This window comes from Tiliqua scincoides, chromosome 16 (genome assembly GCF_035046505.1).
Source record: "Tiliqua scincoides isolate rTilSci1 chromosome 16, rTilSci1.hap2, whole genome shotgun sequence".
Classification (NCBI taxonomy): domain Eukaryota; kingdom Metazoa; phylum Chordata; class Lepidosauria; order Squamata; family Scincidae; genus Tiliqua; species Tiliqua scincoides.
Genome location: NC_089836.1, coordinates 1,379,938 through 1,406,375, shown reverse-complemented (window position 1 = coordinate 1,406,375; position 26,438 = coordinate 1,379,938). Strand labels below are relative to the sequence as shown.

At 52.9% G+C, this 26,438-nt stretch overlaps 2 protein-coding genes across 9 annotated transcripts in view; both read right to left on the bottom strand.

The window, feature by feature from the left end:
- Window positions 1-2,324, bottom strand: part of INPP5E (inositol polyphosphate-5-phosphatase E) — a 15,533-nt gene extending 13,209 nt beyond the window's left edge. For 3 of the 5 annotated variants that reach the window (XM_066610694.1, XM_066610698.1, XM_066610697.1), the window contains exons 1-2: window positions 2,272-2,324; window positions 1-740 (exon numbers count right to left, since the gene is read on the bottom strand). The exon at window positions 1-740 is cut by the window's left edge and continues 227 nt beyond it. In XM_066610694.1, coding sequence (XP_066466791.1) covers window positions 1-639 — 639 coding nt within the window. In that variant the 5' untranslated portion in view covers window positions 640-740; window positions 2,272-2,324. Of the gene's footprint in view, window positions 741-985; window positions 1,111-2,271 lie in introns of those variants that run through there. The other 2 variants (XM_066610696.1, XM_066610695.1) reach the window with 2 other exon arrangements.
- A 9,722-nt stretch (window positions 2,325-12,046) lies between these two features.
- SEC16A (SEC16 homolog A, endoplasmic reticulum export factor) overlaps window positions 12,047-26,438 on the bottom strand; it is a 40,995-nt gene continuing 26,603 nt past the window's right edge. For 2 of the 4 annotated variants that reach the window (XM_066610575.1, XM_066610576.1), the window contains exons 16-32: window positions 25,519-25,624; window positions 24,893-25,033; window positions 24,674-24,787; window positions 23,889-24,078; window positions 22,687-22,926; window positions 22,282-22,364; window positions 21,665-21,712; window positions 21,325-21,486; window positions 18,772-18,849; window positions 18,500-18,556; window positions 17,851-17,965; window positions 16,865-17,002; window positions 16,291-16,388; window positions 15,847-15,921; window positions 14,839-14,898; window positions 13,992-14,054; window positions 12,047-13,600 (exon numbers count right to left, since the gene is read on the bottom strand). In XM_066610575.1, the coding sequence (XP_066466672.1) occupies window positions 13,532-13,600; window positions 13,992-14,054; window positions 14,839-14,898; window positions 15,847-15,921; window positions 16,291-16,388; window positions 16,865-17,002; window positions 17,851-17,965; window positions 18,500-18,556; window positions 18,772-18,849; window positions 21,325-21,486; window positions 21,665-21,712; window positions 22,282-22,364; window positions 22,687-22,926; window positions 23,889-24,078; window positions 24,674-24,787; window positions 24,893-25,033; window positions 25,519-25,624 (1,837 nt within the window). In that variant the 3' untranslated portion in view covers window positions 12,047-13,531. The remainder of the gene's footprint in view (window positions 13,601-13,991; window positions 14,055-14,838; window positions 14,899-15,846; window positions 15,922-16,290; window positions 16,389-16,864; window positions 17,003-17,850; window positions 17,966-18,499; window positions 18,557-18,771; window positions 18,850-21,324; window positions 21,487-21,664; window positions 21,713-22,281; window positions 22,365-22,686; window positions 22,927-23,888; window positions 24,079-24,673; window positions 24,788-24,892; window positions 25,034-25,518; window positions 25,625-26,438) is intronic. The other 2 variants (XM_066610578.1, XM_066610577.1) reach the window with 2 other exon arrangements.

The following is a 26,438-nucleotide window of genomic DNA, read 5'->3' as shown; positions in this document are numbered from 1 at the left end:
AGGGGGCGGGGACTGCGTGGGAATGATCTTGGACAGCTGGGGCTTGTGGCACGAAGGCATCTTCTCCCAGGAGTCCAGAAGGCTCAGCTCCTCTAGCCTGGTGCTGGCAGCTTCAGAGGCCCTGTGTGAACCGGGCAGAGGCTGCTGGTCAGGGTGGCAGCCGCTGCAGGGTGCCAGACTGTGCCCAACAGGGGGGCTCCCCTGGAGAGAGCCAGGGGAGAAGTTTGTCGTCTCAGGGGGGTCTGCTGGGCCCTCCTGGCTTGTCCGGAAAATCCTCCTCCTTTGCCAGATCAGCTCGTCCAGAGACAAGGTCCGTTCCAGCCTCGGCTTGCGGGGGGGCTTTGGGGTGAAAGATTTGCGCTGTGATCTGGCTAGGAATCCTTCCGGGGGGAACCTTAAAGCATCGCTGAAAAAAGACGGGTCTATTTCTTGCTGGTCCTCAGTTGGCAGATACCCGCTATCCCCTGCCTCCTTCCTTGCGGTCCTGCCAGCAACTTTAGGGGGCACGCTTGGAGGAGCTCGGCCCTCCGTGCTTGAGGTATGTGCCATTGCATGCAGGGAAAACGGCTCAGGTGGGTTCATCCTCATTTCGGTGCACTGAGTACAAGTAAGTCTTTCCTTATGAGAAGCCCAGGGCATGGGAAGGAAGTCCAAGAGAAGGGCAATATAGGAACAACTCCATCTTCAAAGAGAATGCAAAGAAAATGGCCTACATAGCAACGTGTATCGCTGGGACTGGTCTACAAGTAAAAAAAACAAAAAAACCGTGATTAATGCAGGTATTTTAGCATCACCAAGGCACCCCAAAGAGGCTCCACATATTACTTATTCCCAGTGCTTATTCCCATTTTACAGGCGGGAAAACTGAGGCTTATTTCCAAGTGATGCATTTGGGATTACAAGTGATGCATATGGGACTGCAGCCACTGACATTGTATCCACGGTTTCACTGATCGGTGCTTCTCAGTCCCTACACACCTGTTACCTGTCTGTCTTCCTTGGCAGGTAGTTGCTTCAGTTGGGGCTGGAAGGTCCGGGTTCAAATCCCTGCTCAGCCATGCAGTTTCCTGGGTTAGTAATTCTGTAACACTCTGATGGCTGCCCCCTTTTCTCCTCCCTCCCCATTCTTTTTAGGGAAGACGTGGCCGACCTCACATCAGGGTGGCCCTCCGAGCTGCGCAGATTCACTTCTTTTTAAACTAAAAGAAGCCAGCAATGTTGGTGGCTTCTTTTGCTTTGAAAAATAAAGTGAAAACAAAACAGTTGGCAGTGGTGCCCCGTCAATGGGGCTTACTCCCAGGTAAGCCAGGTGGTGTAGTAGTTCTACTGGAAGACCCAGGTTCAAATCCTGAAAGACCAGGTTCAAATCCCCGCTCAGCCATGAAGCTTCCTGGTGGTGACCTTGGGCCAGTCACCCTCTCCCAACTTTGCCCTACCTTGCAGGGCTGTTGCTAGTACAAAAGGAGATAACTATGTACCCCCCCAGGTATGCCAATGGACCTTTGGCCAGTCATCCTCTCCCAGCCTAGCTCTACCTTGCAGGGTTGTTGTGAAAACAAAAGGTGATGACGAAGTACCCCCTTGACTCCCTAGTGGTCACTCTCTCCCAGCCTTGTCCTACCCCACAGGGCTGTTGCGAGGACAAAAGGAGAGAACTATCTACCCCCCCCAGGTATGCCAGTGGACCTTGGGCCAGTCACTCTCTCCCAGCCTAGCTCTACCTTGCAGGGTTGTTGTGAAAACAAAAGGTGATGACGAAGTACCTCCTTGACTCCCCAGTGGTCACTCTCTCCCAGCCTTGTCCTACCCCACAGGGCTGTTGCGAGGACAAAAGGAGAGAACTATCTACCCCCCCCAGGTATGCCAGTGGACCTTGGGCCAGTCACTCTCTCCCAGCCTAGCTCTACCTTGCAGGGTTGTTGTGCAAACAAAAGGTGATGACGAAGTACCCCCTTGACTCCCCAGTGGTCACTCTCTCCCAGCCTTGTCCTACCCCCAAGGGCTGTTGCGAGGACAAAAGGAGGTAACTATGTCCCCCTGGCACCTTAGGCCTGACTCTGTCCCAGCCTCCCCCTACCTCGCAGGGTTGTTGTGAGGGCAAACAGGGGGTGACTATGTAGCGACGGCTCCCTGGCTACCCAACCACCGCCCGGCAGCCTTCCTCCTCCTCCAACTCCTCCTCCAGCGCCTTCCTCCCCTCCGCTGCCCGGGTCCCCGCGGGGCTCCGCCGGGCGCACCGCACAGCCCCGTCCCTCCAGCCGCGCCCCTGACCTGCTGCTGCTCCGGGAAGGAGCCCGGCCGGGAGCCCCGCAGGCAGGCAGGCAGGCAGGCAACCGCCCGCCCCGCCCTTCCTGGAGCCTCCGCGAACGATCGCCCGCCCGCCCGCCGAAAGGAACCCTTCCGGGGCGGCCAAGAGACCGGCCCGCGCCGCTCCTCTGCAGCCCTGGGAACGCGCGCCCCCTGCGCCCCACCGCCTTCGGGGGACCCCCATGGATGCACAGGGGCAGGAGGCTCCTCCTCAATAGCTACAACCCCACCCAGTTTTAGCCTTCGTCATCGTCACCATCATCATCAATCCTACCTCCTCCTCCCAGTATTAGCCTTCATCATCTTCATCATCATCAGCTACAACCCTTCCCAGTTTTAGCCTTCATCATTATCACCATCATCATCAATCCTACCTCCCCCCCAGTTTTAGCCTTCATCATCATCATCACCATCAATAGCTACAACCCTTCCCATTTTAGCCTTCATCATCATCATCACCATCATCATCAATCCTACCTCCTCCCCCCAGTTTTAGCCTTCATCATCATCATCAGCTACAACCCTTTCCAGTTTTAGCCTTCATCATCATCACCATCATCATCAATCCTACCTCCTCCTCCCAGTTTTAGCCTTCATCATCATCATCATCAGCTACAACCCTTTCCAGTTTTAGCCTTCATCATCATCACCATCATCATCAATCCTACCTCCTCCTCCCAGTTTTAGCCTTCATCATCATCATCACCATCACCATCAATAGCTACAACCCTTCCCATTTTTAGCCTTCATCATCATCACCATCATCATCAATCCTACCTCCTCCCCCCAGTTTTAGCCTTCATCATCATCATCACCATCAATAGCTACAACCCTTCCCATTTTTAGCCTTCATCATCATCACCAATAGCTACAACCCTTTCCAGTTTTAGCCTTCACCATTATCACCATCATCATCAGTCCTCCTCCTCCCAGTTTTAGCCTTCTTCTTCTTCTTCTTCTTCATCATCATCAATAGCTACAACCCTTCCCAGTTTTAGCCTTCAGTTGACCTGGCCATTGAACAAGTTCTTCTAACCCGCACCCCCACTTAATCCATTTTAAAACTATTTTTTCCAAGTAGCAAAAGCAGCTGACCAAAACTGTTACCCTGCACATGCCTGATCTTGTCTGATCTTGGAAGCTAAGCAGGGTCAGGCCTGGTTAGTACTTGGATGGGAGACCGCCTGGGAATACTGGGTGCTGAAGGCTTATACCATAGTCTTTCGAGACTGAAGGTTGCCAACCATTGACCAAAAAGAAAAATCACATTTAATACCACAAAGCAGCCATTTACAACCACTGTGCTGTGGCACACTGGTGTGCCACGGGTGGTCTGCAGGTGTGCCATGGGAGTTGGGAGAGGATCTTTTAATAGTAGGGCCACTGGGGGATTTGAGCCCTTGCTGTCAGTGTGGTGTGCCTTGCCAATTGTCAAAACACTGATGGTGTCCCTTGACAATTTTAGTGCTTTGTCAGTGTGCCATGAGATGAAAAAGGTTGAAAAGCTCTGCCATAGAGGTTACAGCCAAATAATATTTGTTAAAAACTACAGGGGGGACGGAACTATACAGGTCTCCCTGGGAAAGGAATTCCACAGTGGTAGAGCCACCCTGAGGAAATGTCTCTTACACACACACCCCACAGGCAAGCACACATCCCCATCTATTGGTATGTAGGCCAGAAGACAAGGCCTTTGATGCAGACTGCAGGAGATTTGGGGAGGGGAATGTAGTGGCACCTAAAGGCTAGCATTGATTTCAACCTCAGCTTTCACAGTAACACCTACTGCAAATAAACATGTTGGTCTTTCTGGGAACTACAGACTTTCTGCTGTTTGTGTCCCTACAGCCCGACACGGCTGCCACCCTCCTGGCAATTGTTCCCTCCTGCCCCCAACCAGTATTTGGATAGCCTTTGAAGGAGGGATATGTTCTGAGCAGGGATTTGCTCGTGGAAAGACTATTCTGGCAAGTAAGATGACCAGGAATGGCCCACACTGCAGGAAGGGTGTAGAGCAGGGATGCCCAAACCCTGGCCCGGGGTCCACTTGCGGCCCTCGAGGCCTCTCAGTGCGGCCCTCAGGGAGTCCCCAGTCTCCAATGAGCCTCTGGCCCTCTGGAGATTTGTTGAAGCCTGCACTGGCCCAGCGCAACTTCTCTCAGCATGAGGGCAACTGTTTGACCTCTCATGTGAGCTGTGGGATGAGGGCTGCCTCCACTGCTTGCTCTTTCAAGTCTGTGATGCAGTAGCAGCAGCAAAGGAAAGGCCAGCCTTGCTTTGTGCAAGGCCTTTTATAGGCCTTGAGCTATTGCAAGACCTTCATTCATTCATATAAGTCCATCTTTAATATATTCTTTCATGTAAACTTATGTAAATTTATTCAAATTTTAAATGTAAATTAATTCTTTCCCCCCCCCCCCGGCCCCCAACACAGTGTCAGAGAGGTGATGTGGCCCTCCTGCCAAAAACTTTGGACACCCCTGGTGTAGAGGATCACAATCTTAATGTGTTTTCATATTTGTTTGCTCAAAGCGTACACACAGACAGCTGCATTCTCTGCTTTGATTTGCCAAGCTGCTATTCAGGGCAGTTTGCATAAAACAACTCAGAAGAACTACAAGGCTTAGAATGCAGTGGAACAATTCCCACCAACTAACAGCACAAACTTATCCACACTTTCCTGGGAGTAAGCCCCATTTATTCTAATGGGACTTACTTCTGAGTAGACAGAAGCAGGATTGGGCTGAAAAATGTCAGAATTGGGGGGGAGCCCAATTCTAACAACAGGAGTGTTTGCATCAAAAAGGAAGTTAATTAACAACTTCCTAACATTGTTTCCCCAATTCCTATTGTAGGGCAGAGACCTTAAGAACATAAGGATATCCAAAGAGCCCTGCCCTGCTGGATCAGGCCAGGGAATCAGGCCATCTAGTCCAGATTCCTGCATCTTACATTGACCCACCAGATGCCCCTGGGAGCCCACAAGAGACCTGCTTCCTGCTACTACTCCCTTACACCTGGAATTCAGAAAGGGCCAACTTCCAAACTCAGGACATTTCACATACCCACCATGGCTTGTAACCTATGATGAACTTTTCCTCCATCAATCTGTCCAAACTCCTCTTACAGGCATCTAGGCCTTCATCACCACATCCTGTGGCAAGGAATTCCACAGATTAAGGGCTGAGTCAAGAAATACTTCCTTTTGTCTGGGAGAGAGGGAGGATAGGGCTGTAAGGAGCAGGTTTAAAAAGCAGAGATGCTGAAGGATGCTCTTGAGTTAGTTTTGTTGGTTCCTGCTTCCAAGGTGGGTCTCCCATGAGTGCTAAGAAGTCCGCTTAACGGGTGATCCTTTTTAAGCAAGTGACCTTCCGGCCTTTGTTGCTAGCTATTTGGGGATCTTTAGAAAACGGGGACCTGAAGGGGAACATGTAGAAAATTATGCAGGGGATGGATAGAGGGATATTCTTTTCCCTCTCAACCAACACCAGAAACAGGGGACATCTGTTAAAATTGAGTGTTGGAAGAGTTAGGACAAAAGAAAATCTTTTTTTGCACAGAGTATGATTAACCTGTGGAACCCCTTGCCACAGGATGTAGGGATTGCATATGGCCTAGATGCCTTGAAAAGAAGACTGGACAGATTGCAAGCCACAACAGGCATGTGCAACCTCCTGGTTTTAGAAGTAAGAAAGAAGCCAAAGCCTCACCTTTAAATGTTGTCCCCAACAGGTAGTGTTCAACATGGTGTTGGAACAGGAAGAACACCAAAATATCCATGCCCTGAGCTGGGCCAAGGCAGTCGACTGAGCAAAATACACCCACCCACCCCAGCTGCTGCTCCATTCACATGCAACAAATGGGGCAAGGCATTTCAGTGATTTGGGGAGGGTCTTAACGCCCAACAATTGGCAAGGGGTATTAGGGACAGAATGTACACCTGGGCCAAAGGGGCTTACTTCACAGGGAGAAGAGACCAGGAAGATGGTCAGCCTTCCTCAGTCCCAACTCATCCTTTTACCCTCTCAGGGAACAGACACCTCTAGCCAGTGAAATCCCACTCAAGGAAACTTTATTGATGACAGTGTGATAGAGCTATTGCGCTAAGTTACTAGTCCCTAGTGTGCACACGCATTTGCATGCAGGGCTGGCATGCATGTTGATGGTTGATGTTCTTAGCCCAGGCCAGCCTGGGAAGAAGCATGAAGATGAAGAAGCTCCCCCCCATCTCACTCTGGTTCCCAATTTTTATCCCCTTGGGGCAAGAGAAGGCAGTTCCAGTCTGGCCTGTGGGCCGAATGATGACCTCAGGTCCCTCCTCCTTCTTCCATCAGCTGGTCTTGGGTCGTGACCTCAGGTCCCCCCTCACACCTTCTCCCATCAGCTGGTCTGCGGTCGTGACCTCAGGTTCCTCCTAGTACCTTCTTCCATCAGCTGGTCTGGGGTCGTCTTCAGTGGGCACTGTCCATTTCTGTGACATCCAGTTAGTGCGATATTCCCTTGTTCCAGAAGCACATGACAAAGCCCAGCTGGCAAGGAGAGCCCTAGACCATGTCTAGGCCCTGTCTTTAGTTTGTAGAGAACTGACTGTTCTCCTACTTCTGGAGGGGGGAGCCTGTTTCCTCTCCCACGAGCCTGGGGCGGTCATGAAATGGCCTCCTTTCACCTCCTTGCTCTCAGCTTCCTCCCGCTATCTGGCCCTGACCAAGCCCTGCACAACCGCACCTCCGGCACGTCCTCTCCCCATCACTGTCTCTGTCCAACTCACCTAAAGTCTTTTCTAAGACCAAGTCTGAGGGCAGCCCCACTGGCGACAAGGGCCCTGGGCTGCCTTCGGAAGGCGGTGGCTGTCTCTGGCGAGGGCTCACGACTCACGGGCATACCCTGTTAGTGAAGGTGGCGGCCTGGGAAATTCACAAGTGCTTCCCTCCGAAAGGTTAGCAGCTTCCAGAGAAAACAGGACCACAACTGAAGCACACAACCTCAAGGATGCGGAGAGGCACCGAGGGTAGCTCCTGACCGTCCAGGGACAAGGGGCTGGTATGACCCTAAAAACCCTTGTGTGTGTGTGTGTGTGTGTGTGTGTGTGTGTGTGTGTGTGTGTGGGCCAGGACGGGGGAGGGGGCAGAGAAGGGACGATGGAGGAGGAGTGCCAAGTGCAGCCTTCTCCTGGAGCGGGTCAGGCGGAGGTCTGAGAGCCCTGCAGGGACCCAGGAGTCCTGCTGAGCACCAGAGAGACCCAGACAGATGCAGGAGGCTCCAGGCCAGGCTGAGCAGCAGTGCCCCTTCCAGAGGCTGCACAAGGCTGAGGGGGAGGGGCTGCTAGGGGTGGGGGGCTACTCAGTGCAGGTCACCTGTCCTGCTCCAGGCCCCAAAGCTCCTCCCCAAGTGCTCCCCTGACTCCCCTTCCCTGCCTCTGCAGAGGAGGACCAGACCGGAAGTGTGGAGGAGGAGTCCCACCGGCTGCTCCCCCCCCCCCGCGTGCAGCAGCTACCTGCTGCCTGGTCGCGCGAGGCGCTGCGGCTGCGGCTCCGACTGGGCGGGGGCTCATTTGCATGTCCGGCGAGGCGGCCAATGGGCGCGCAGCAGGAGGAGCCCCGCCCCCCCGCCCGGGGCGGCTTAAGAGGAGCCCGGCGGGGTCCCCGTGGCGGGAGTGAGTGGCGCAGGCGGGTGTCCCCCTTCGGGGGCTGCGGTGGAGCCGCGGTCGAGACCCCTCCGGGCGCCGGCCGCGTCGCCAGAGTCGAGCCCGCAGTCCCGTCGAGGCCGGGCGGGACTGACGCCCGCGACGGCGCCCTCCTCGGGCCGCGTCCGGCTCGCCGCGGAGCCCCGGCAGCCCCGGCACCCGCGAGCCGCGCCCCCCTTTTCCCCCCGGGACGGATTGGCCCCAAACGGCCGCAGCCCTCCCCCCACTGCTGCCCCTAGAAGGGTCTGCACTCGCACGGCCGCAGCCCCCCCACTGCTGCTCCTCAGGAGGGCCTGACCCTGCAGGGCCACAGCCCCCCACTGTTGCCTTCAGGAGGGTTTGCTCTCGCACGGCCACAGCCCCCAGCCACTGCTGCCCCTGGAGGGCTTGACCCTACACGGCCGCTGCCCCCCACTTCTGCCCCCAGGAGGGGTTAGCCCTGCACGACCAGCCCCCCCCCCCCACTGCTGCTCCCCAGGAGGGCTGGTGCTGCCCAGCCACAGTCCCCAACTGCTGTCCCCCAGGAGGGCTGGTCCCGCACAGCCAGAGCCCCCACACTGCTGCCCCCCAGGAGAGGTTAGCCCTGCACGACCGGCCCCCCCACTGCTGCTCCCCAGGAGGGCTTGACCCTGGCACAGCCACAGCCCCCCCACTGCTGTCCCCAGGAGGGGTTAGCCCTTCACGGCCAGCCCCCCACACTGCTGCCCCCAGGAGAGCTTGACCCTGAACGGTCACAGCCTCCCAACTGATGTCTCCCCAAAATGCTCCAGCCTCCCCTACCAGCTGTGGACCCTCCTGGGGGTGCCTGGCCACTGATGGGGTGGGGTGAAGTGACCCCTATGGGGGGTGGACTGGGGAGGAACACCCTGTGCCTGCCCCCCTCTGCCAGCTGTGCCTCAGTTTCCCCTCCTCCCTCCTTCCTCTTCAGGCAGAGACCTGAGGCCCCAAAACTCCGCCCCACGTGCTCCCCTGACTCCCCTTCCCTGCCTCTGCAGCCCCCCCTGTCCCAGAAGAGGAGGGCCAGACCGGAAGCGTGGAGGAGGAGCCCCAGTGGCTGCTCCCCCCCGCGTGCAGCCACAGCCCCCCCTACTGCTGCCCCCCTGGAGGGCTTGACCCCGCACGGCCACAGCCCCCCCACTGCTGCCCCCCCGAGGGCTTGACCCTGCACGACCGAACCCCCCTACTGCTGCTCCCCAGGAGGGCTTGACCCTACACGGCCACAGCCCCCCACTGCTGCCCCCAGGAGGGGTTAGCCCTGCACAACTCAACCCCCCCACCTTGTGATGCAAGACTTACCCTTACAGAAGCCAGGCTGATTCTCCCTCAGCAAGGCCTGTTCCTCTACGTGTTTTGAGATCCTATCTTTGACGAGGCATTCCACCATCTTACCCGGTATGGATGTTAGGCTGACCGGCCTATAGTTTCCCGGGTCCCCCCTCTTTCCCTTTTTAAAGATAGGCGTGACATTTGCTATCCTCCAATCTTCTGGTACCGTGGCCATTTTGAGGGACAAGTTGCATATCTTAGTCAAGAGATCTGCAACTTCATTCTTCAATTCCTTAATAACTCTTGGGTGGATGCCATCAGGGCCCGGTGACTTATTTATCTTTAATTTATCAATGAGGTCTGAAACATCTCTTTTAACCTCTATCTGACTTAACTCCTCGGTCAGGAGGGGCCGTTCGGGCAGCGGTATCTGCCCGAGGTCTTCTGCCGTGAAGACAGATGCAAAGAACTCATTTAATTTCTCTGCCATCTCTAAGTCTCCTTTTATCTCCCCTTTCCCTCCCTCCCCATCTAGAGGGCCAACCGCTTCTCTGGCGGGTTTCCTGCTTCTAACATATTTGAAGCTTTTATTATTCCCCTTAATGTTGCTGGCCATGCGTTCCTCATAGTCTCGCTTGGCCTCCCGTATCGCCTTCTTACATTTCTTTTGCCACAGTTTATGTTCCTTTTTATTCTCCTCATTAGGGCAAGACTTCCATTTATGGAAGGAAGCTTCCTTGCCCTTCACAGCCTCTCTAACCTGGTTAGCCATGCGGGCACCCTCCTGGATTTAGTGGAACCCTTCTTTCTTTGCGGTATACACATCTGCTGGGCCTCTATTACTGTTGTTTTAAGCAGCCTCCATGCACTCTGGAGAGACTGGACTCTTTTTACCCTCCCTTTCAACCTCCTTCTAACCAGCCTCCTCATTTGAGGGAAGTCCGCCCGTCGGAAGTCAAGGGTTTTTGTTAGAGATTTGCCTGGTATTCTTCCCCCAAAGTGCATGTGAAAATGGATCGCAGCATGATCCCTGTTCCCCAATGGCTCAGTAACATTTACATCTCTAACCAGGTCCTGTGTACCGCACAATATTAAATCCAGAGTCACCTGCCCTCTGGTGGGCTCCGTGACTAGCTGCTCTAAGGCACAGTCATTTAGCACGTCAAGAAATCCGGTCTGCTTATCATGACCAGAACAATTGACCCAGTCTATATGAGGATAGTTGCTGCCCCCCAGGAGGGCTTGACCCTACACGGCCACGGCGCCCCCCCACTCCCTCCTGCCAGGAGGGTTAGCCCTGCACAGCCACAGCCCCCCCACTGCTGCCCCCCCACTGGGCTTGACCCTGGCATGGCCACAGGCCCCCTCCCCACTGTATAGGGATGTTGTCTTCCCTCTCACACTACCGGAACCAGGGGACAGCCCCTCGAACTGAGTGGCAAGCGAATCAGAACAAAAATTTTTCTTTACTCAACATGCAGTTAGCTTGTGGAACGTCCTGCCCCAGAATGCAGTGATGGCTTCTGACCTCAGTGCCTTTAAAAGGGAACTGGACAGAATGAATGAGGGAGGGAAAATCCATCACAGATGACCAGTCAGGGTGACTGTGTGTAGCCTCCTGGTTTTAGAAGATCTTGGGCTACCTCAGAATGCCAGAGGGCACCAAGATGCAGGTCTTTTATGGTCTTGTGTGCTCCCCTGTGGGGTACTATGAGATGCAGGAAGCTGGACACAGTGGACCTTTGGATAGTAGGGATCTTTTGATGTTTGGGGGGGGAAGCAACTGCATAGCTGTAAGTGCCTCACACACAAGATGATAGCTGCTGAATGGACACTGTCCATGTCCCCACTCTGCTCTGTCCGTGTTCGGCTAGCCCTGGCACCCGCTGGCTACTCACTACCTTGTTCAGCCAACCCACACCTCACTGAAGACTGTTGTCTCAAGATACTGTTGCTCCTGTACTGGTGTTTTGGGGGCAGTAAATGCCTTCCGGTCTTGTGCAGGTTGTCCTTTGAGGCAAGAGAGGCAGTACATGTCCTCCTAGCCTTCTGAAAGGCACCCGGAAAATCCTGCAAGGATTTGATTATCCATGGAAATTGTTACCCATGGGATGTTCACGAAACACACGCACTCTGAAATGTGGCTCCTGCCCCACAGCTGCCTTTGCAAAGTCACTGTAGTCAACGTTCATGTTTAAAATAAAATCTTAAAAACCTTACAACTATATCCGCATTACCAACAAATCAGCCAGTGTGGTCAAGAGATAATAGCTAATTTGCATATTTTGCCTGAAACCTGTCCAAAGGGAAGACAGCAAATTCAACTCCCCCCCCCCCCCGCATGTGCCCGGACTGAATGCCCATGAGTCATGGGCTTGACTGCAATACCCTCCTTGACATGCGGAACCGGTGGCCAAGACACTGCACAGGTGAGGAAAAGGGGGAAAAATCCACAGCTGAAAGACTACAGGGGGATTATTCTGGAGCAGAGGAAAGATCTATTCCAGTCATGGCCCAAGGCATGCATGTGAAGCACCTGAACTCAAAACTCATCCATTTTCAGCTGCCTGAAAGGACAAGTCTAAAAACCAAAGTCAGGACTATCATGACATACTAACAGGTTTGTATCAGGTTTGCCCGATTCCTATATTTAACGTAATTGGTGACGTAATTAACAAGAAGTTCAACTATATTAATTCCCTGCCCCCACCCCACAGTCCCTCCTTCGAATTAAAGGAGCCTGCTATCCCAATAAGGACAAGCCAAGGAAAATGTGAAAAGTGCTCCAGAGCGCAAAATAGTTTATTTAAAGAATTTACAGTGTAATTCTAACATTCAGGACAGAGAGTGGCTCTCTGCTCCGAGGAAGCCTCCTTGAACTGAAACATGTTTGGCAGTCTACATGGAACGAGAGAGAGAGAGAGAGAGAAGCACGCAGTAGAAGAAAAAACATGAGAAGGCTGGGTGACGGAGAAGTCACACGCCATCAGAATGATTCCTTCCAAAGCACAAACAACCCATTTGTAACAGATTTAAGGCTTTCCACGTCCCAGATGTGTGGAGCAGATCCACAAAGAGAGTCCCGGGTCGACACTGATAAATCCGCGTCAGCGTTCTTCCAATACACAAGCCCTACTGGTAGTCCTGGGAGTGGGCTTCCCAGAGCAAACCTGAACCATTAAAACCATTTCGCCTCCTCTTGTTGGATGGTCCAAGCTTTTTAAAAGTGGAGGTGAATGTTATCTGCCACCATGAAGGCTTGGCCAATTTCCTGCACAATGCAAACCAGTTGCGGGCCCATCCCAGGAGAGGCGAGCCAATTCCAGCGCCACTTATAATTCAGTCAAGGTGCAATTTGTTAGCTAAGACAGACCTCAGTCATCCTGATAAGGGAAACAGCTTAAGACAGAAGAGTGGAAAAAGACCCCCACAAAACACTTTAAATAACCCAGCCCCACAAGATCCTGGCGAGCTGTGCCCAACTTCATGTTGAGTTTGCGGGAGTTTGAGAGAAAGCAGGACAGTCATATTGCACTTCGAGGACTTGCCAGAAAAGGGACAGCCCTCACCCACACTATAAAAAAGCACTGCTTCTCGGACTATACAGTCAGCTTGACAAGGAGCTTAACACAAACTACATACAGACTAAAGGAAACCCACTTGCAATGAAACCTTAGATTACAAATCACAGTTTTCTTTCTTTATTTCATTCACTGGTGTGTCTGTTTATTTGGATGAGCTATGCTTCCTTCCCCAAGGTGATGGGGGGGGGGAAGGAAAGGTCAAGTGTGAACAGAATCCCAGCCATCTCTCTCAATGCTTCCGGATCAGGACTAAACCCAGCTGGTGGTTTATATATGCATAAAAATTGCGCCCCACTTCTTGAAAGGCCACAAACCGTTGTGTTGATGGGCGACGTGTGACGAAAAGGCTGTTGTGTTTAACAAATTCACAAATCACTGAAGAGACTGCGAACCGAAGTGAGCCAGACGAAGGGAAGGGCTGTCCACCCCCCTCCCCGCTTCCCATCCGATTCTCGGAGCTCCTGCTGGTTCGTCCTTCTGCAGTCCTTCCAAAGTCAGAACTTCCAACCAGTTTTCACCTAACGGGGAGGGGAAGGGGAGGGGGGGTTTGGTAATTTTTGTAAGCCATGAGGCCTCAGTGGAACACACACACAAACCGGTTGTCCTCTCAGCAGGCGAGAGGATTCGGTGTGCTGTGGGGCCTTGAGTCATTCCTTGCAAATCCATATGTGGCAGCCCAGATAGCAAGGTACTATTTCAAGGTGGGGTATTTTCTCTGTCCAATTCTGCCCAATCTTGTGCTTCCAGGAGCTGCTGCATGCTGAAAAAGATACAAGAAGAAAGGCCAGTTCACGCACCTTGTGGCTGAGTCCATTTCCCCCCACGCAAAAGGAAAAAAACACACACCTGCATACAAAACACAGCCTTCTGGCATCAAGTTTACAGGGACACTTTCCATCGATTCCATACCCAGAAAGCGCAAACGGAAAGCACTGGAGCTTCCCGAGACAAATCAAGGCGAAATTTCCACCCGGCAGAGGCACTTGTGCAAGAACATTTCAAGTGTGCTGAGGTGAGATTTCAATGAAGTGGATCTGGACTTTGAAGCAAGTCCTGGCTTGAAGCCACTTGCTGGTACAAGTCCTCAGATCTCCTGTCTGACCAACAGGGATAGAGGTGAAGGCAAAGATGAACAGCATAAGGATCATTACCTGGGCGAACTGAGAAGGGTTGTAAAACTGGACAGTTCCTGCGGGGGGACCTTCGGAGGACAGCTAAAAAGGAGAGAATTTTCCATTAGGCACTAGAGAGACTCCAGAATGTGTCTTGCAAAGCTGCTTTTGTACACTCAACACACCCAGGGAGAAACTGCACAACACCACTGGTGCCCCCAACTTGGCACGGAGCAGCAGACTGTGACACCAATGCAAAAACAGAGCCCACCAATCCAGGTGTCCCCAACATGTTGGGAAGCTTCTGTGCTCCCAACCGCCACACCACAGGAGGTGGTCAAACAAAAGCACATGCACAAGCCTGAAGCCGCTTGTTTGCGGGCAGGAGAAACCCCTTCAGCCATGCGTGGACAGCAGCAAACCAGTTAAAGTCGGGGATCAGCTGCCTCCCGACTGCATTAGTAAGCCTCATGCCTTGTTTGAGAACACCACGACTAGCGGTGGGTCTCCCTGCTTGAAGGGGATCAACATGGCAGCCCTCAAAAAGATGAAGCGCTCTGTTTCTCTGCTCAGGGACCGGGGGAAAAGGCCGGGGCCAATTCTGGGATGTGCAATGAGAACTGACTCCATTTCACTTCTGACTAGAAGACAGAAGCTGCCAGCTGCGTCCATGGCAATTCTCGGAGGCCCCTCCAAGGGCGAGAAGGAACTCTTCATCTTTATGGCCCCATGTTAGACCCGTGAAAGGAAGGCGGGAGAAGACTGAGGGGGGAAGAGTGAAGGGACTGAGCCAAAATTAAAAAGATGGGAGGGGGACAGGGAGGGAAGGAGCAGAATTTTTCAAACGGGACAGTCAGTGTAGGTGAGAACGGCCAGCCAAATGTACCTGATGGAAATGCTGGCTTACTTCGCGTGACAATGAACTCATTGAACTAGAGCGCGAAAGCTACAAAACAGCAAAACACACACAACACGGACAAAGAGAGGAATCAACGTCCATCATGCAGACCACCGCCTCAGGCTCAGTTCTCCTAGTCTGGTTTTGGTTGTTCTAAAAAAAGAAAGCCTCTGGCGCCAAAGACAGAACTTTGCTCCAACTGGCAAAACGCACATTAGCTCAAATCAAAGGAGGGCTTCCTGGATTAGAGGGATGCAGCTGGAAGCTGCTGGCTGATCTAGCATGGATTAATTCAGGGTTATCACGGCAAGACCTCAACACAAGCTAAATCAAATGCATGCGCAGAAGGAAAGAGAAGCCCTGCTCAGAATGCCTCCTTTGGGCCCTTCGTATGAACATCTAAAATCAGGGGTGTCAAACTCGTTTCATACCGAGGGCCGAATGGCATTCATGAGGCCTGCTGAGGGCCAGAACTGATGTTGTTTAGGCAGAAAGTATCGACAATAAACAGATTAGAACCAAAAATAAGCACTTTTTCTCTTAGGAATTCATTAGCTGCAAATGACAGAAGAGAAAATAGATAAATCTTTATCATATTTCAAGATATGGGACAGCCCAATTTTCAAGTGGAGTGTGCTTTCAGCAGTAACACCTCAGCACTGCTCAGCAGCTGAGAGCCTGAGGGCCGGATGAAAAGCTTCCGTGGGCCGCATCCGGCCCCCGGGCCTTATGTTTGACACCCCTGTCTAAAATGGTCTGCAGAACTCGATTCCCAGCTGTAAGACACTAACACAGGCCTGGCCAATATCCACCCTCTGGGACCCCCACCTCTGGTCCTGGTTGTGGAGGGGCTGATTATTTGCCCCACAAGTGTGGTCATAAGCTCCTGAGCCAAGACCTGCTGTTTCAGACTGCAAGAGTTAAGAAAGCAACATTGGAGGGTTTCAGGATATGCCTACAGAAGTCCTGAGCGCCCACTCAGCAAGTCAGACCCACCTCTCCAGACTGGGAGCCATCCGGGTTGGATGGAGGGAACTCGGAGCCAGGCGGAAACTTGGCAGAATTCAAGTTCTAGTGGAAAGAAGGAGAGATTGTAAGTTTTCAGTCAGATGGTAGGACAAAGCAGAGGCCCAAGTCTGTGTGGATGCAACTACTGAAAAAGGTAAGGAGCAAGACACATTTGCTAGAATGAAAACACTCCTTATCTGTGGGACCCCAGGACTCGACAGAAGTATTGTCCAGGGGTCCTCTGAGGCCCTCCAGTTGTGGAGTTCGTTATCTGCAGAATTTGCTATCCACAGAGGGGGAGGGTCTTGCAGCGGATCCCCCTCACAACTCAAGATCCATTAGCCAACAAGATCTTGTTCTATAGGCCATGTCTGCGCAAAGCTTTGCCAGGGATTCTGTAGTCTCCAAAGATGCCACCCAGGAAGATCTTACTGGTGGAAGTTCAGCAGCCGTCTCGGGGACGGGTTGGTTTCCTGGGGCCACCTGGTCTTCTGCCACCTTGCCTTCCAAGGGCTGCTGCTCCTCCGCAACTGCAAGAAGGGATCAGAAGCTTAGCAAACAAAAACCAGCCTTACACCCCTCCCAGCCAGAGCACACCCAAGTGTGTGGTCTCAGTGGTGCTGCACACCAGGATGTCTGTTGTGTGCACACACAGGGAAGAGAAAAACTGTTCTGCTTAGAGAGACTCCCACCGTTTGCTTGGAAACTATAGTCTGTCAAAATCCTCTTTTTTTTTCTTAAATGATCAAAATTTGTACTTAGATAAGTAAAAAAAAAGAGAAACTCACAACTTCTACATGTCAACTGAACAAGACAAATATTTTTTATTTTTTCTGCACAGAACAATCCAAGCAACACCAGACCTAAAAATTTCTTCAGGCCCCCCCCCCCCCCCCATGCAAAAGGATGAAGTACCAATAATGCAAACTGAAAAGAGAAAGCAAAGAGGAAGCTCTCTGAAGACTGGCATCTCCCCCTCCATCCTCTTTCCTCTGGTTCTACTCACCTGAGTTTGGTACCAGCAGGTTTGCTGGGATGGGCATCGGGGCAAGTGGGGCAAAGAGTTCTGATGGGGCAGGGACCGCCTCCGGTGACTTGGTTCCACTTGGGTTTAGGATGTCCACATAGCGAGCTCTGCTCCCAGCTGCAGAGATACAAATAAGGGTGAAGGAAAGAAGGTCAGATTGTGGTGGATGCTTAAAACAGGTTCCTGCTACCTTTCGGAGGAAGGAAAGTAGCCAGAAGGCAAGAACAAGCTCACCCCCCCCGACTGCTGCAGTCAGGATGGCAAGATCTGCATACTGCCTGGTGTTTTATGGTACTTGGCATCAGACAAAAAGCCCCTTGCCAATATATTTCTTATGAAACAGAGAGGCAGCATTCCAGGCCTGGGACCCAAGCAATTTCACTAGGGGCGCAATCCTAACCCCTTACGTCAGTGCTTCCCAGCACTGGCATAGCGGTGCCAACGGGACGTGTGCTGCATCCTGCAGTTGGGTGTCACTCACGGAGGCCTCCTCAAAGTGAGGGAACGTTTGTTCCCTTCCTTCAGAGCTGCACTGCCCTTATGTCAGCGCTGGAAAACACTGACACAAGGGTTAGGATTGCGCCCTAGGTCAGTTATGGTCAAGCTCCCCACCTTCCCAAAAAGGCAGAGGTCTGTATTACTACACAGGGAAGACTATGGCAGAGGTGAGTCCACAGCCCTGGACACAAGTGGATTATCACCTCTCAATCGAGGAAAGAACAGTCACTGGGCCTTTGCTTGGCAGGTGCCTATTCTGCATGCAGAAAGCCCCAGAGGTAATTCTCCACATTCTCTGCGAACAATATTCCCTCTAAGGTGCCTGCACAACAGCGTGTTGCCAACCACCTGGAATCACTGAGGAGCTGCTCTGCAGCAAGCAAAGGGGCTGTGCCCTGCCTCAGCAGCAGGTGGCCTTCTTCTGCACCCTTCTGCAGCTCCAAATGAGCCTGGCAGCATGTGTTTACCTGCTCTCCTGGAGAACATGTTGACGGGAGCCGCAGGAGGAGCGCCTGACCCTGAGGACGCAGCTGCCTGAGGAACTTGAGGAAAGCCCATGGGAGGTGGAGGTGGCGGCTTGCTCTGCAGGGGAGTGACACAGGCACTTGGCGCGAGGCTTCTTGGCTGGCCCTCGCCTCAAAGCTCTTCGACTCCGGCCACGCTCTGCTCTGGGTGGGACTCACCTGGCGGGGATCTCGCACCAGCTCCAGTGGGACTGGTCCAGCCTCTCCACCTACAATGTTCTCCTGAACTGAACTCCACCTCACGGCCTCCTGTGAGGGCCACCAAGCCTCGCAGGCTCCTGAGGCAGTGAACCCAGAGCTATCCTGGAGGCAGCCATGAGGCAGGTGGTGGTGAGGGACAGGAAAAGGTAACAGCTTCAAACAACTGCTGGTGCTGGAAGGTGGCACTCCAGAGGCTGCGGAGACAGGTTTTCCATGCCAGGCAGGAGGCCGGAGCATTTGGAAGCAAGGGGTAGAGGGCCTGGGAGAGAGTGTGGGGTGCGTGTGCACACGTTGGCAACCCACCCAAATCCACACATAGGCTTAAAGTCAGCTTTTCTGCTGAATGTCTTGAATGATGGCAGCTGAAACCCAAGCTCGGCAGACCACTTACCTCTTCTTCTGGCTCATCCAGGTTGACCCACCGCTGCTTCTGTCCATCCCAGACAATCTAAGTAAACACAGCAGGTACAGAGGGAGGATGCACTGCAGGTTCAGCACAAAGGCCCCCACCACATCTAGTTGGCCGGCGTTTTTGTTTTAAGAATACCAAAGTGCACCCACCATGCCTCAGTGACAAGCTGAAGGAAAGCAAAGAGCTGCTCACAAAGACCAGGGGCACCCAAGCCTAGGCAAATGCCACAGGAAGGGGTCCAAAGCACTTACGGACTTGTTCTTGTCATCGGGGAGGTGAGCTTCGCTCTTGCCTCTCCTCCTTAGCCAGTCAAACCACGAGGCACCGCTCTGAGGACACAGACACAGCCATCAGCTTACTTTTGTCACATGCCTGCTTGCGACATCAGCAAAAGGCACACCCACTTTAGGTGGTTTCTGAGCTTCGGCAGTGACAAAAAGGCCCTCCCTGCACAAGTAAAGTCAAAAAGCAGGGAGAGGGTGTGGATGTTGATCCCTTGGCTACTGTCGTGTGTAGGGAGGGGGGACTTCCAGCAAGCTGAAATGGCAGGTGGCAAAGGGGACAACTCAGTATGCCCTGAAAGGGAAAAAGTACACTTTCAAACGTCACAGGTGTTCCAGAATGGTGTAGAACTAGAGGGGTCATAAGAACAGCCCAACTGGATCAGGCCCTAGGCCCATCTAGTCCAGCTTCCTGTATCTCACAGCGGCCCACCAAATGCCCCAGGGAGCACACCAGAGAACAAGAGACCTGCAAGGCTTCCTGGGAATTGTAGTTAAGAACATAAGAACAGTCCCACTGGATCAGGCCCTAGGCCCATCTAGTCCAGCTTCCTGTATCTCACAGCGGCCCACCAAATGCCCCAGGGAGCACACCAGAGAACAAGAGACCTGCAAGGCTTCCTGGGAATTGTAGTTAAGAACATAAGAACAGCCCCACTGGATCAGCCCATAGGCCCATCTAGTCCAGCTTCCTGTATCTCACAGCGGCCCACCAAATGCCCCAGGGAGCACACCAGAGAACAAGAGACCTGCAAGGCTTCCTGGGAATTGTAGTTAAGAACATAAGAACAGTCCCACTGGATCAGGCCATAGGCCCATCTAGTCCAGCTTCCTGTATCTCACAGCGGCCCACCAAATGCCCCAGGGAGCACATCAGATAACAAGAGACCTCATCCTGGTGCCCTCCCTTGCATTTGGCATTCGGACATAGCCCAGTTCTAAAATCAGGAGGTTGCACATACACAGCATGGCTTGTAACCCGTAATGGGTATTTCCTCCAGAAACGTGTCCAATCCCCTTTTAAAGGCGTCCAGGCCAGACGCCAACACCACATCCTGTGGCAAGGAGTTCCACAGACCAACCACACGCTGAGTAAAGAAATATTTTCTTTAGTCTGTCCTAACTCTCCCAGCACTCAATTTTAGTGGATGTCCCCTGGTTCTGGTGTTATGTGAGAGTGTAAAGAGCATCTTCCTATCCACTCTGTCCATCCCCTGCATAATTTTGTGTGTCTCAATCATGTCCCCCCTCAGGCGTCTCTTTTCTAGGCTGAAGAGGCCCAAACGCCGTAGCCTTTCCTCATAAGGAAGGTGCCCCAGCCCAGTAATCATCTTAGTTGCTCTCTTTTGCACCTTTTCCATCTCCACGATGTCTTTTTTGAGACATCATATACAAGACAAAATACGTAATACATAACACTGTTGGCATTGACACAAATGTCTTGACAGTTGGAGGAAAAGCACCTCGGAAAGGGAATGGCCAGCCATGACACTGCAGAGGGATACAATGTAGGCGGAGGAATGTTGGGGGACCCGGAGTGGTGTGAGCACAGGAAGTGGCCTCCCAGCCAACGAGGCCCAATCTTGGCCATGACAACTGGCAGAAATCATTCTCATGGTGGGATGGCATCAGCCGATTCAGATGGTTGCCTGACTCCATCACTCTGCACCCTGATTACCCCGTGATCTTCTTTTAGTTCTTGTCGGGGCCCCTCCCAGATGCCCTGACCCCCGACTTACCCGGGAGCAGGCACCCCATGCCCAGGGTGGGGAGGCTTCACTGCCCTTGAAGGGGGCAAAGCAGGGTGGCTCACCTCAGCCAGCCAGAGGGGGCTAGCAGGGCCCACAAGGAACACTACAGGAAACAAGCCAGGAACAGGAAAGGCCTTTTCTGCCCCACCTGGAGGAAGGGGAGGGGCCAAAGGGGGCGGGCTTGCTCCAGAAAACAGGGAGGCCAGGGATGAGAGGCAGTCAGTGTGAAGCAGGGAGCTGTGAGGTCAACAGCTCCTGCTCCTAGGCCAGGTTTGGCAGCTCTGCTAGGGAGGACAAGGGTGCTGGAACTTGAGTGCACTCTCTCACCCATGACTGTCAGGCTCAGAGGCCCGCCATACCTTTTGCATACAACGCAGGGTTTTACCCACCAAGCTGCCGTGCCTCCTCCTCTTGGTCTCCTGAACAGACCCACAGCTGACACACAAGTGAGAAGGGACCAGGAAGGCGATAACCAGCATCAACTGGATGCCTCCAGAGAAACAAGGCTCACAACGCCAACATTCAGCATTACCGCTCAAGGACAGCATTTTCACATAGCCAAACACCAGCCATCGGGCGATCCCAAGGCAAGGCCTGCATGGCTATTCCTCCGCATGACCTAGGAGGAGTCCTTGGGTGTGGCACAGAGTACGGGGCAGACTTTCACTCAAAAGCAACCACTGGAAAGCTGAACAGGCATCACTACTTCTTGCCTCCCCTGCCCAGCCCCCCATGGGAGGTGCAAGGAGACAAGAAGCAGAAGTGGACCTACCTTCCGGGGCACTTGCTCCTTTCTAGCGGCTTTTTTGGTCTCCTTTCCTTCCGGGATGGCAGGTGGGGGCGGAGAGGGCTGCTTGGCTGCCAAGGTCTGTCTCTCACGCCCTACAGAATGCACAGAGGACTCTGAGGTGGTCCGAGATCGCTGCCCGTAGCCCTGTCACGGCAAGCAACCAAGGAACCTCTGTTGACTCGTTTGCAGAAAGTGCCAAAAGGCAGGAGTGCAGGGTGGGGGGGAAGTAAAGCGATGATCGTAGGGGAGATGCAAAGGCATTAATTAAGAGAGGTTGAAACGGAGGTGATTTACAGGGAGAGCAAATTCATTTGTGGCATACCGTGTGGGCTGAAGACTGGGAGGCGGATCTGGATCGCCGGCCGGGGCCCTGGTTGGACACAAAGCCAGAGGTGAACAGGTGGCTCAGCCAACTCTGTAACAGTGGGGTGGGGTCAGGCTCACCAGGCTGGACTCAACAAGGCAGGGGAGGAATCAGGATCATTCCCAATCCTGCCGTCTCCGCACATTGTGCGTTTGGCCTCTTGATGCACAACGTAGTGGCAAGGACTGCCCTTTGGGTCCAGGAACTGGAACCCACACAACTTGGACCAACAAAGGAGGCCCAGCCGTGCGAGCGTTCCCCCTCTCTCACCTGCATGTATCCATATGAAGCCTGGGGGTGTTCATAGGATGTGTGCGGCATCACAGACCATCCTGCATGTGCAACTCAGCTGCATCGAAGTGGCCGCTAAGCACCAACAGGTCTGCCTGCTGCACGCACACAATTCCTAGATGGGACCCCGAGGCCTGGACTTGGAGGAGCTGCTGGACTCCCACAAAGCTAAGCCAGGAACCTATGGGGCTGGTGGGGGTGGACGTTTTGAAATGGGTCAAAAACTTGGGCAAAACTGGGCTGTGCAACAAGGCCTAGGAAAAGAAAGGGCCAGAGCCAGGTACCATGCTAGCCATCTTGCCATAGAAGTCCTCCTCTTGGGCCTCAGGCACAGCTTTCCAGCCTGGAGAATCCTGAGGGGCACCCCCTGCGAGACAGAAGGGGACACATTCCACTGTTCAGAAACGAGAGGAGATACGTTCCGTAATACAACTAAACAGCGGAGACTTGAGCCAGTCACAACAAATCAAATGCTCCCAATTTCATTTCACTGACAGCCCATCTGAGAAAAACAGGAAGCCTGCCCAGCTGACGACAGCTGGGCTTCAGAGAACAGGGGAGCAGAAATATCTGGGTACAAATGACTACTCCCAGCCTCTTCTCATCAGCTCAGAGGTTGTTCACCCAGCTGCATCTCCCCAGACACCCCACCTGATAAGCATCCCTCAGTTCTGCTTGAAGGAACAAACCTGCTTCCTGGCTGATCTGCTCCTGTGGCTGAAGCTCATTTGGCTGAGTTGGCAGGCCTGCTGGGGCCACTGCTGCACCCAGGTATACAGGGGCCTGCTCAGCTCCAGGGGGGTATGGAAAACCAGGCCCTGGACCCATAGAGGACGGAGCCACAGGGTAGAACGGCACAGTGCCACCTGCAGGCTCTGGTTGGGAAGACGGCAGCATGGCAGTGGAGCTGTTGAGGATGGTCGGAGGAGCTGGAGGACAAAAAGATCACTTTTGTACATCACGTCCAAGATGCTGGGGACACACAACACGTAAGAGCCTAGACTGAGACACTGCCACTCAAAGAGCCTTCCGCTCTCAACCACCCCGTCCCTGAACTACCATTTGTGAGGGTCAGTTCAGGTGATAAGAAGTGGGGCTGAAGCAAGTGCCAACAGAGGAGATGTCGACACAGCCCAGTACAGCCTCCATCACTTGGCCTCGACATCTGCAAGGGCGGACTCTGCTGTGGTCTGTTCAGACAGCTACTTTGCTGGTGCCAGTTTTGATCTTTAAAACCCTGCATGTACTTGAGACTGACTTCCTTTGTACAATCCAGCTTGTCCCTTCTGGTCATTGGAGAAGGCTCTCTTACAGGTGCCATCACCTGTGGAGGTGAGAGGGGCGGCGGCAAGAAAACAGGGCCTTCTCAGTAGCAGCACCAACCTTATGGAACTTCCTCCCTCTCAGTTTACAAACTGCTCCCTCCTTAGAGGCTTTCCAGCAGGGCCTAAAGACATTTCTTTTCAGACTAGCCTTCTGAATACATGGTTGGAATATTGGACATCTGGGGGTTTTATGAAGATATTGCCATGCTAATTCATGCATAAGCTTTGCCCTTTCCTGAGAGTGACTGCTGCTGCTTTGATATTTTACTGGGATATTTTAAGGATGTTTTCATTTTTAAGGATATTTTCATGTTTATATTGTAAATTAAAGCTTTAAAAGGGATTTTATGACTCTGTAAGCTGCTTTGGTTGCAAAAGCAGGGTAAATAAACAAACCAAAGGGTAAGCCAGATCCTTTCCAAAGGCAAAGCCTTAAACTCCACATGCAGAATCCCCAGGAAAAAGAGCACTTTCCCACATCCCATGTGGCAAATGCTGCGTCTGCCCCAGAGATGTTTACTCCCACCACCTCCCTTGCACACGACCAGGGAAAGAGGAACCCCCACCTGAAGGCATCAGCTGGACACTCTGCATGGGCAGCAGGGGGGCCAACAGCGGGTTGTCGGTGCCTGAGTTCATCTCCTGGCCAGTTCCCATGCCGTCATTTTGACCAATGTGTTCCAGCTCCGAGCTTGGTGTGCTGCAGACGTATTGTTGGGGACTGGACCTGCCCGTGTTGTAAGCTACTGAGCCCTCCTGTAGTGAGAACAACACAAGCGACAACGATCTGGGTTCAAGAATCATCTACAGGTTGCCACAAGACACGGCACTGGCCACCAGCTTAGATGGATTTCAGATGCTTGTGGCCTACTGATGATGATTAATGGTGTCAACTTCTCAGCTCAGCTGCAGATCATGAAGGAAGAGGGCAACTGCCTTCGTCTCTTGCTTGAGGGCTTTTCTCGGGAACACGTGCCACTCTGATAGGCCGCTTTGGCCTGATCCAGCAGAGCTCTAGTTATGTTTTCCAAAGTTTGTACAGTGGGCCCACCTTATCTGTGGGTTCAGCATCCGCAGGTGCCAAGTCTGCAGCTGGAAGGCTTGACAGGACCACCCAGGCAGGACTGAGGCCCTCTCCATGGATCCCTGGAAATCAGTACCTGCAGGGGGTCTGGGAACAGATCTCCTACAGATACTGAGGGCCTACTGTATTTCTCAACAGATGTACCTTAGGACTCTAGCCTGAGCTCACTTGATAAAGCATATGCCCCCACTGAGCTCAATGGGGCCTTCTTCCAAGTAAAGATCTTTTGGAGGACTTTGCTAGTCTCAGGGAGGAGGACACACTCACCTTGATTTGTCCGTCTAGGTTCCGAAGCTGGATCAACCAATTGGGTTCAATAAATAATTCCTGCTCTGGTTTCTCTTTTAACTGAGGGTCAAAGAGCCGCAGTTGAGAGGACATCTGTGAAACAGAGCATGGGACGCAAAAAGAGAATGTATGGCGTAAGAACAGAGCTCATATAGGACTCCGGGGCTGCTGGGCAGGTTTCTCTGGCTGCCACTGTACCTGAATCAGCTGGCCGATGAGCACAGGGGAATAGCAAAAGGGATTTTGGAGGATGGTTCTGCAGATCACTTCACAGTAATGGAATGCTTGGGCAGCAAGGCCTACTTCGGCCAGCCGGCAGGCATAGATGAACTTGAAAACCTGGAGAGTTTCAGCAGAGGGAAGGTTGTTTAGGAGCAGGATACAGCAAAGGCACCCAGACAGCCTGAGTAAATGCCAGTCACAGGCAGCTCCAAACACGTGGAGACTGACAGCCACCAGTACCCTGCCACATGGTTCAGGGCCACAGAGAGCACTCCAGTCAAAACTCTCCCCCCCTTTCACTGCTGCCTTCCCCCCAGTGCCAGAATGTGGCCGGGGGAATCAAAAGACAAGCCCCCCCCTTTCCACAACACAAGGCACTTCCAGGCACAGGAGTCGGCCACAGCCACACTCCCACCTCCAAGAAACCCGTGCCGCTTTGGGGTCACAACCAGCTATGAGCATTCTAGACTGTTCCAGGGCTCGGGTTTTGTTGCAGGCTGCAAGCTAATCTGTGGCAAAGGCTGCCCATCTGCCGCCAGTGCCAGCTTTGCTGGGTTTAACAAGGAACAGAGCAGAAACCATCAGACCAAGGAGACCCAAACCTGGAAATTGGGCAAAGCACATGGCTGGTTCCCCAGCGACTGGGCATACTCGTAGGCCTCCGTCCTTCTGATTGCTTCGTTGGTGGCGAACTTGGCAAAGGGCAAGCTGGGAGGACAGAAGAGAAGACTCATCTGTATCCCTTGGGAGAGACACAGACACCTTCCAACACTCAGCAGCGACTCTTAGTTCAAGGAACCCTGCAAGCAGGAACTTGGGTGGGCAGGTAAACAGGACCCCGGGTCCAGTCCATGTGACTCAGGCAGTCAGCAGGTGTTATTGCTACCATCTCCCTTTTACTTCAGGGCTGGAAACTGGGTGAGCCAAGCAAGAGTCCTCAGTGGGGTCAGAACTGGTCCAGGGGCCAACTCCATCACTGATGGCACATGCACTCTGAGCGCACTGGAAAAGCACATCCTAGAAGCGCTTGACATCTTGGGAGTCAATGGGCACCCACTTACATCTCTTGCTTATTTTTATGTCTTTATACCCCATCTTTGCCTCCCTGCTGGTTTTTTCCCCCCAGTACATATTAGCAGCATACAAAAGCCCCCCCCCCCATTCCTTTCTCTACCTTCTGAATGATGATGTCCGTGAGGCAAAACAAGAATCTATTGCACCTTCCGCTCTTAGCAGAGTGAGAAATCCAGATGTCAGAAAAGGGGGGAAACCCCCCAACACCCCCCAACCCCACTGGGGCTTGGCTCACAGACTCCTGGCTGCTCTGTTTTAGAGAAGCCCATGACTTCAAGCTCAGTCCAATGGTCCGCAATAGCCTCCCACAACAGAATTGTGCTTATTCTACTCTCCTTTTATTCTTACCCATGATTACCATCTGGTTTCCATGCTCAGATTCCGAGATTTCTCTGTAGGTTGTATATATTCTTTACCTATAAGCAAGCCCCCCTTCTCTCGGGTCTAT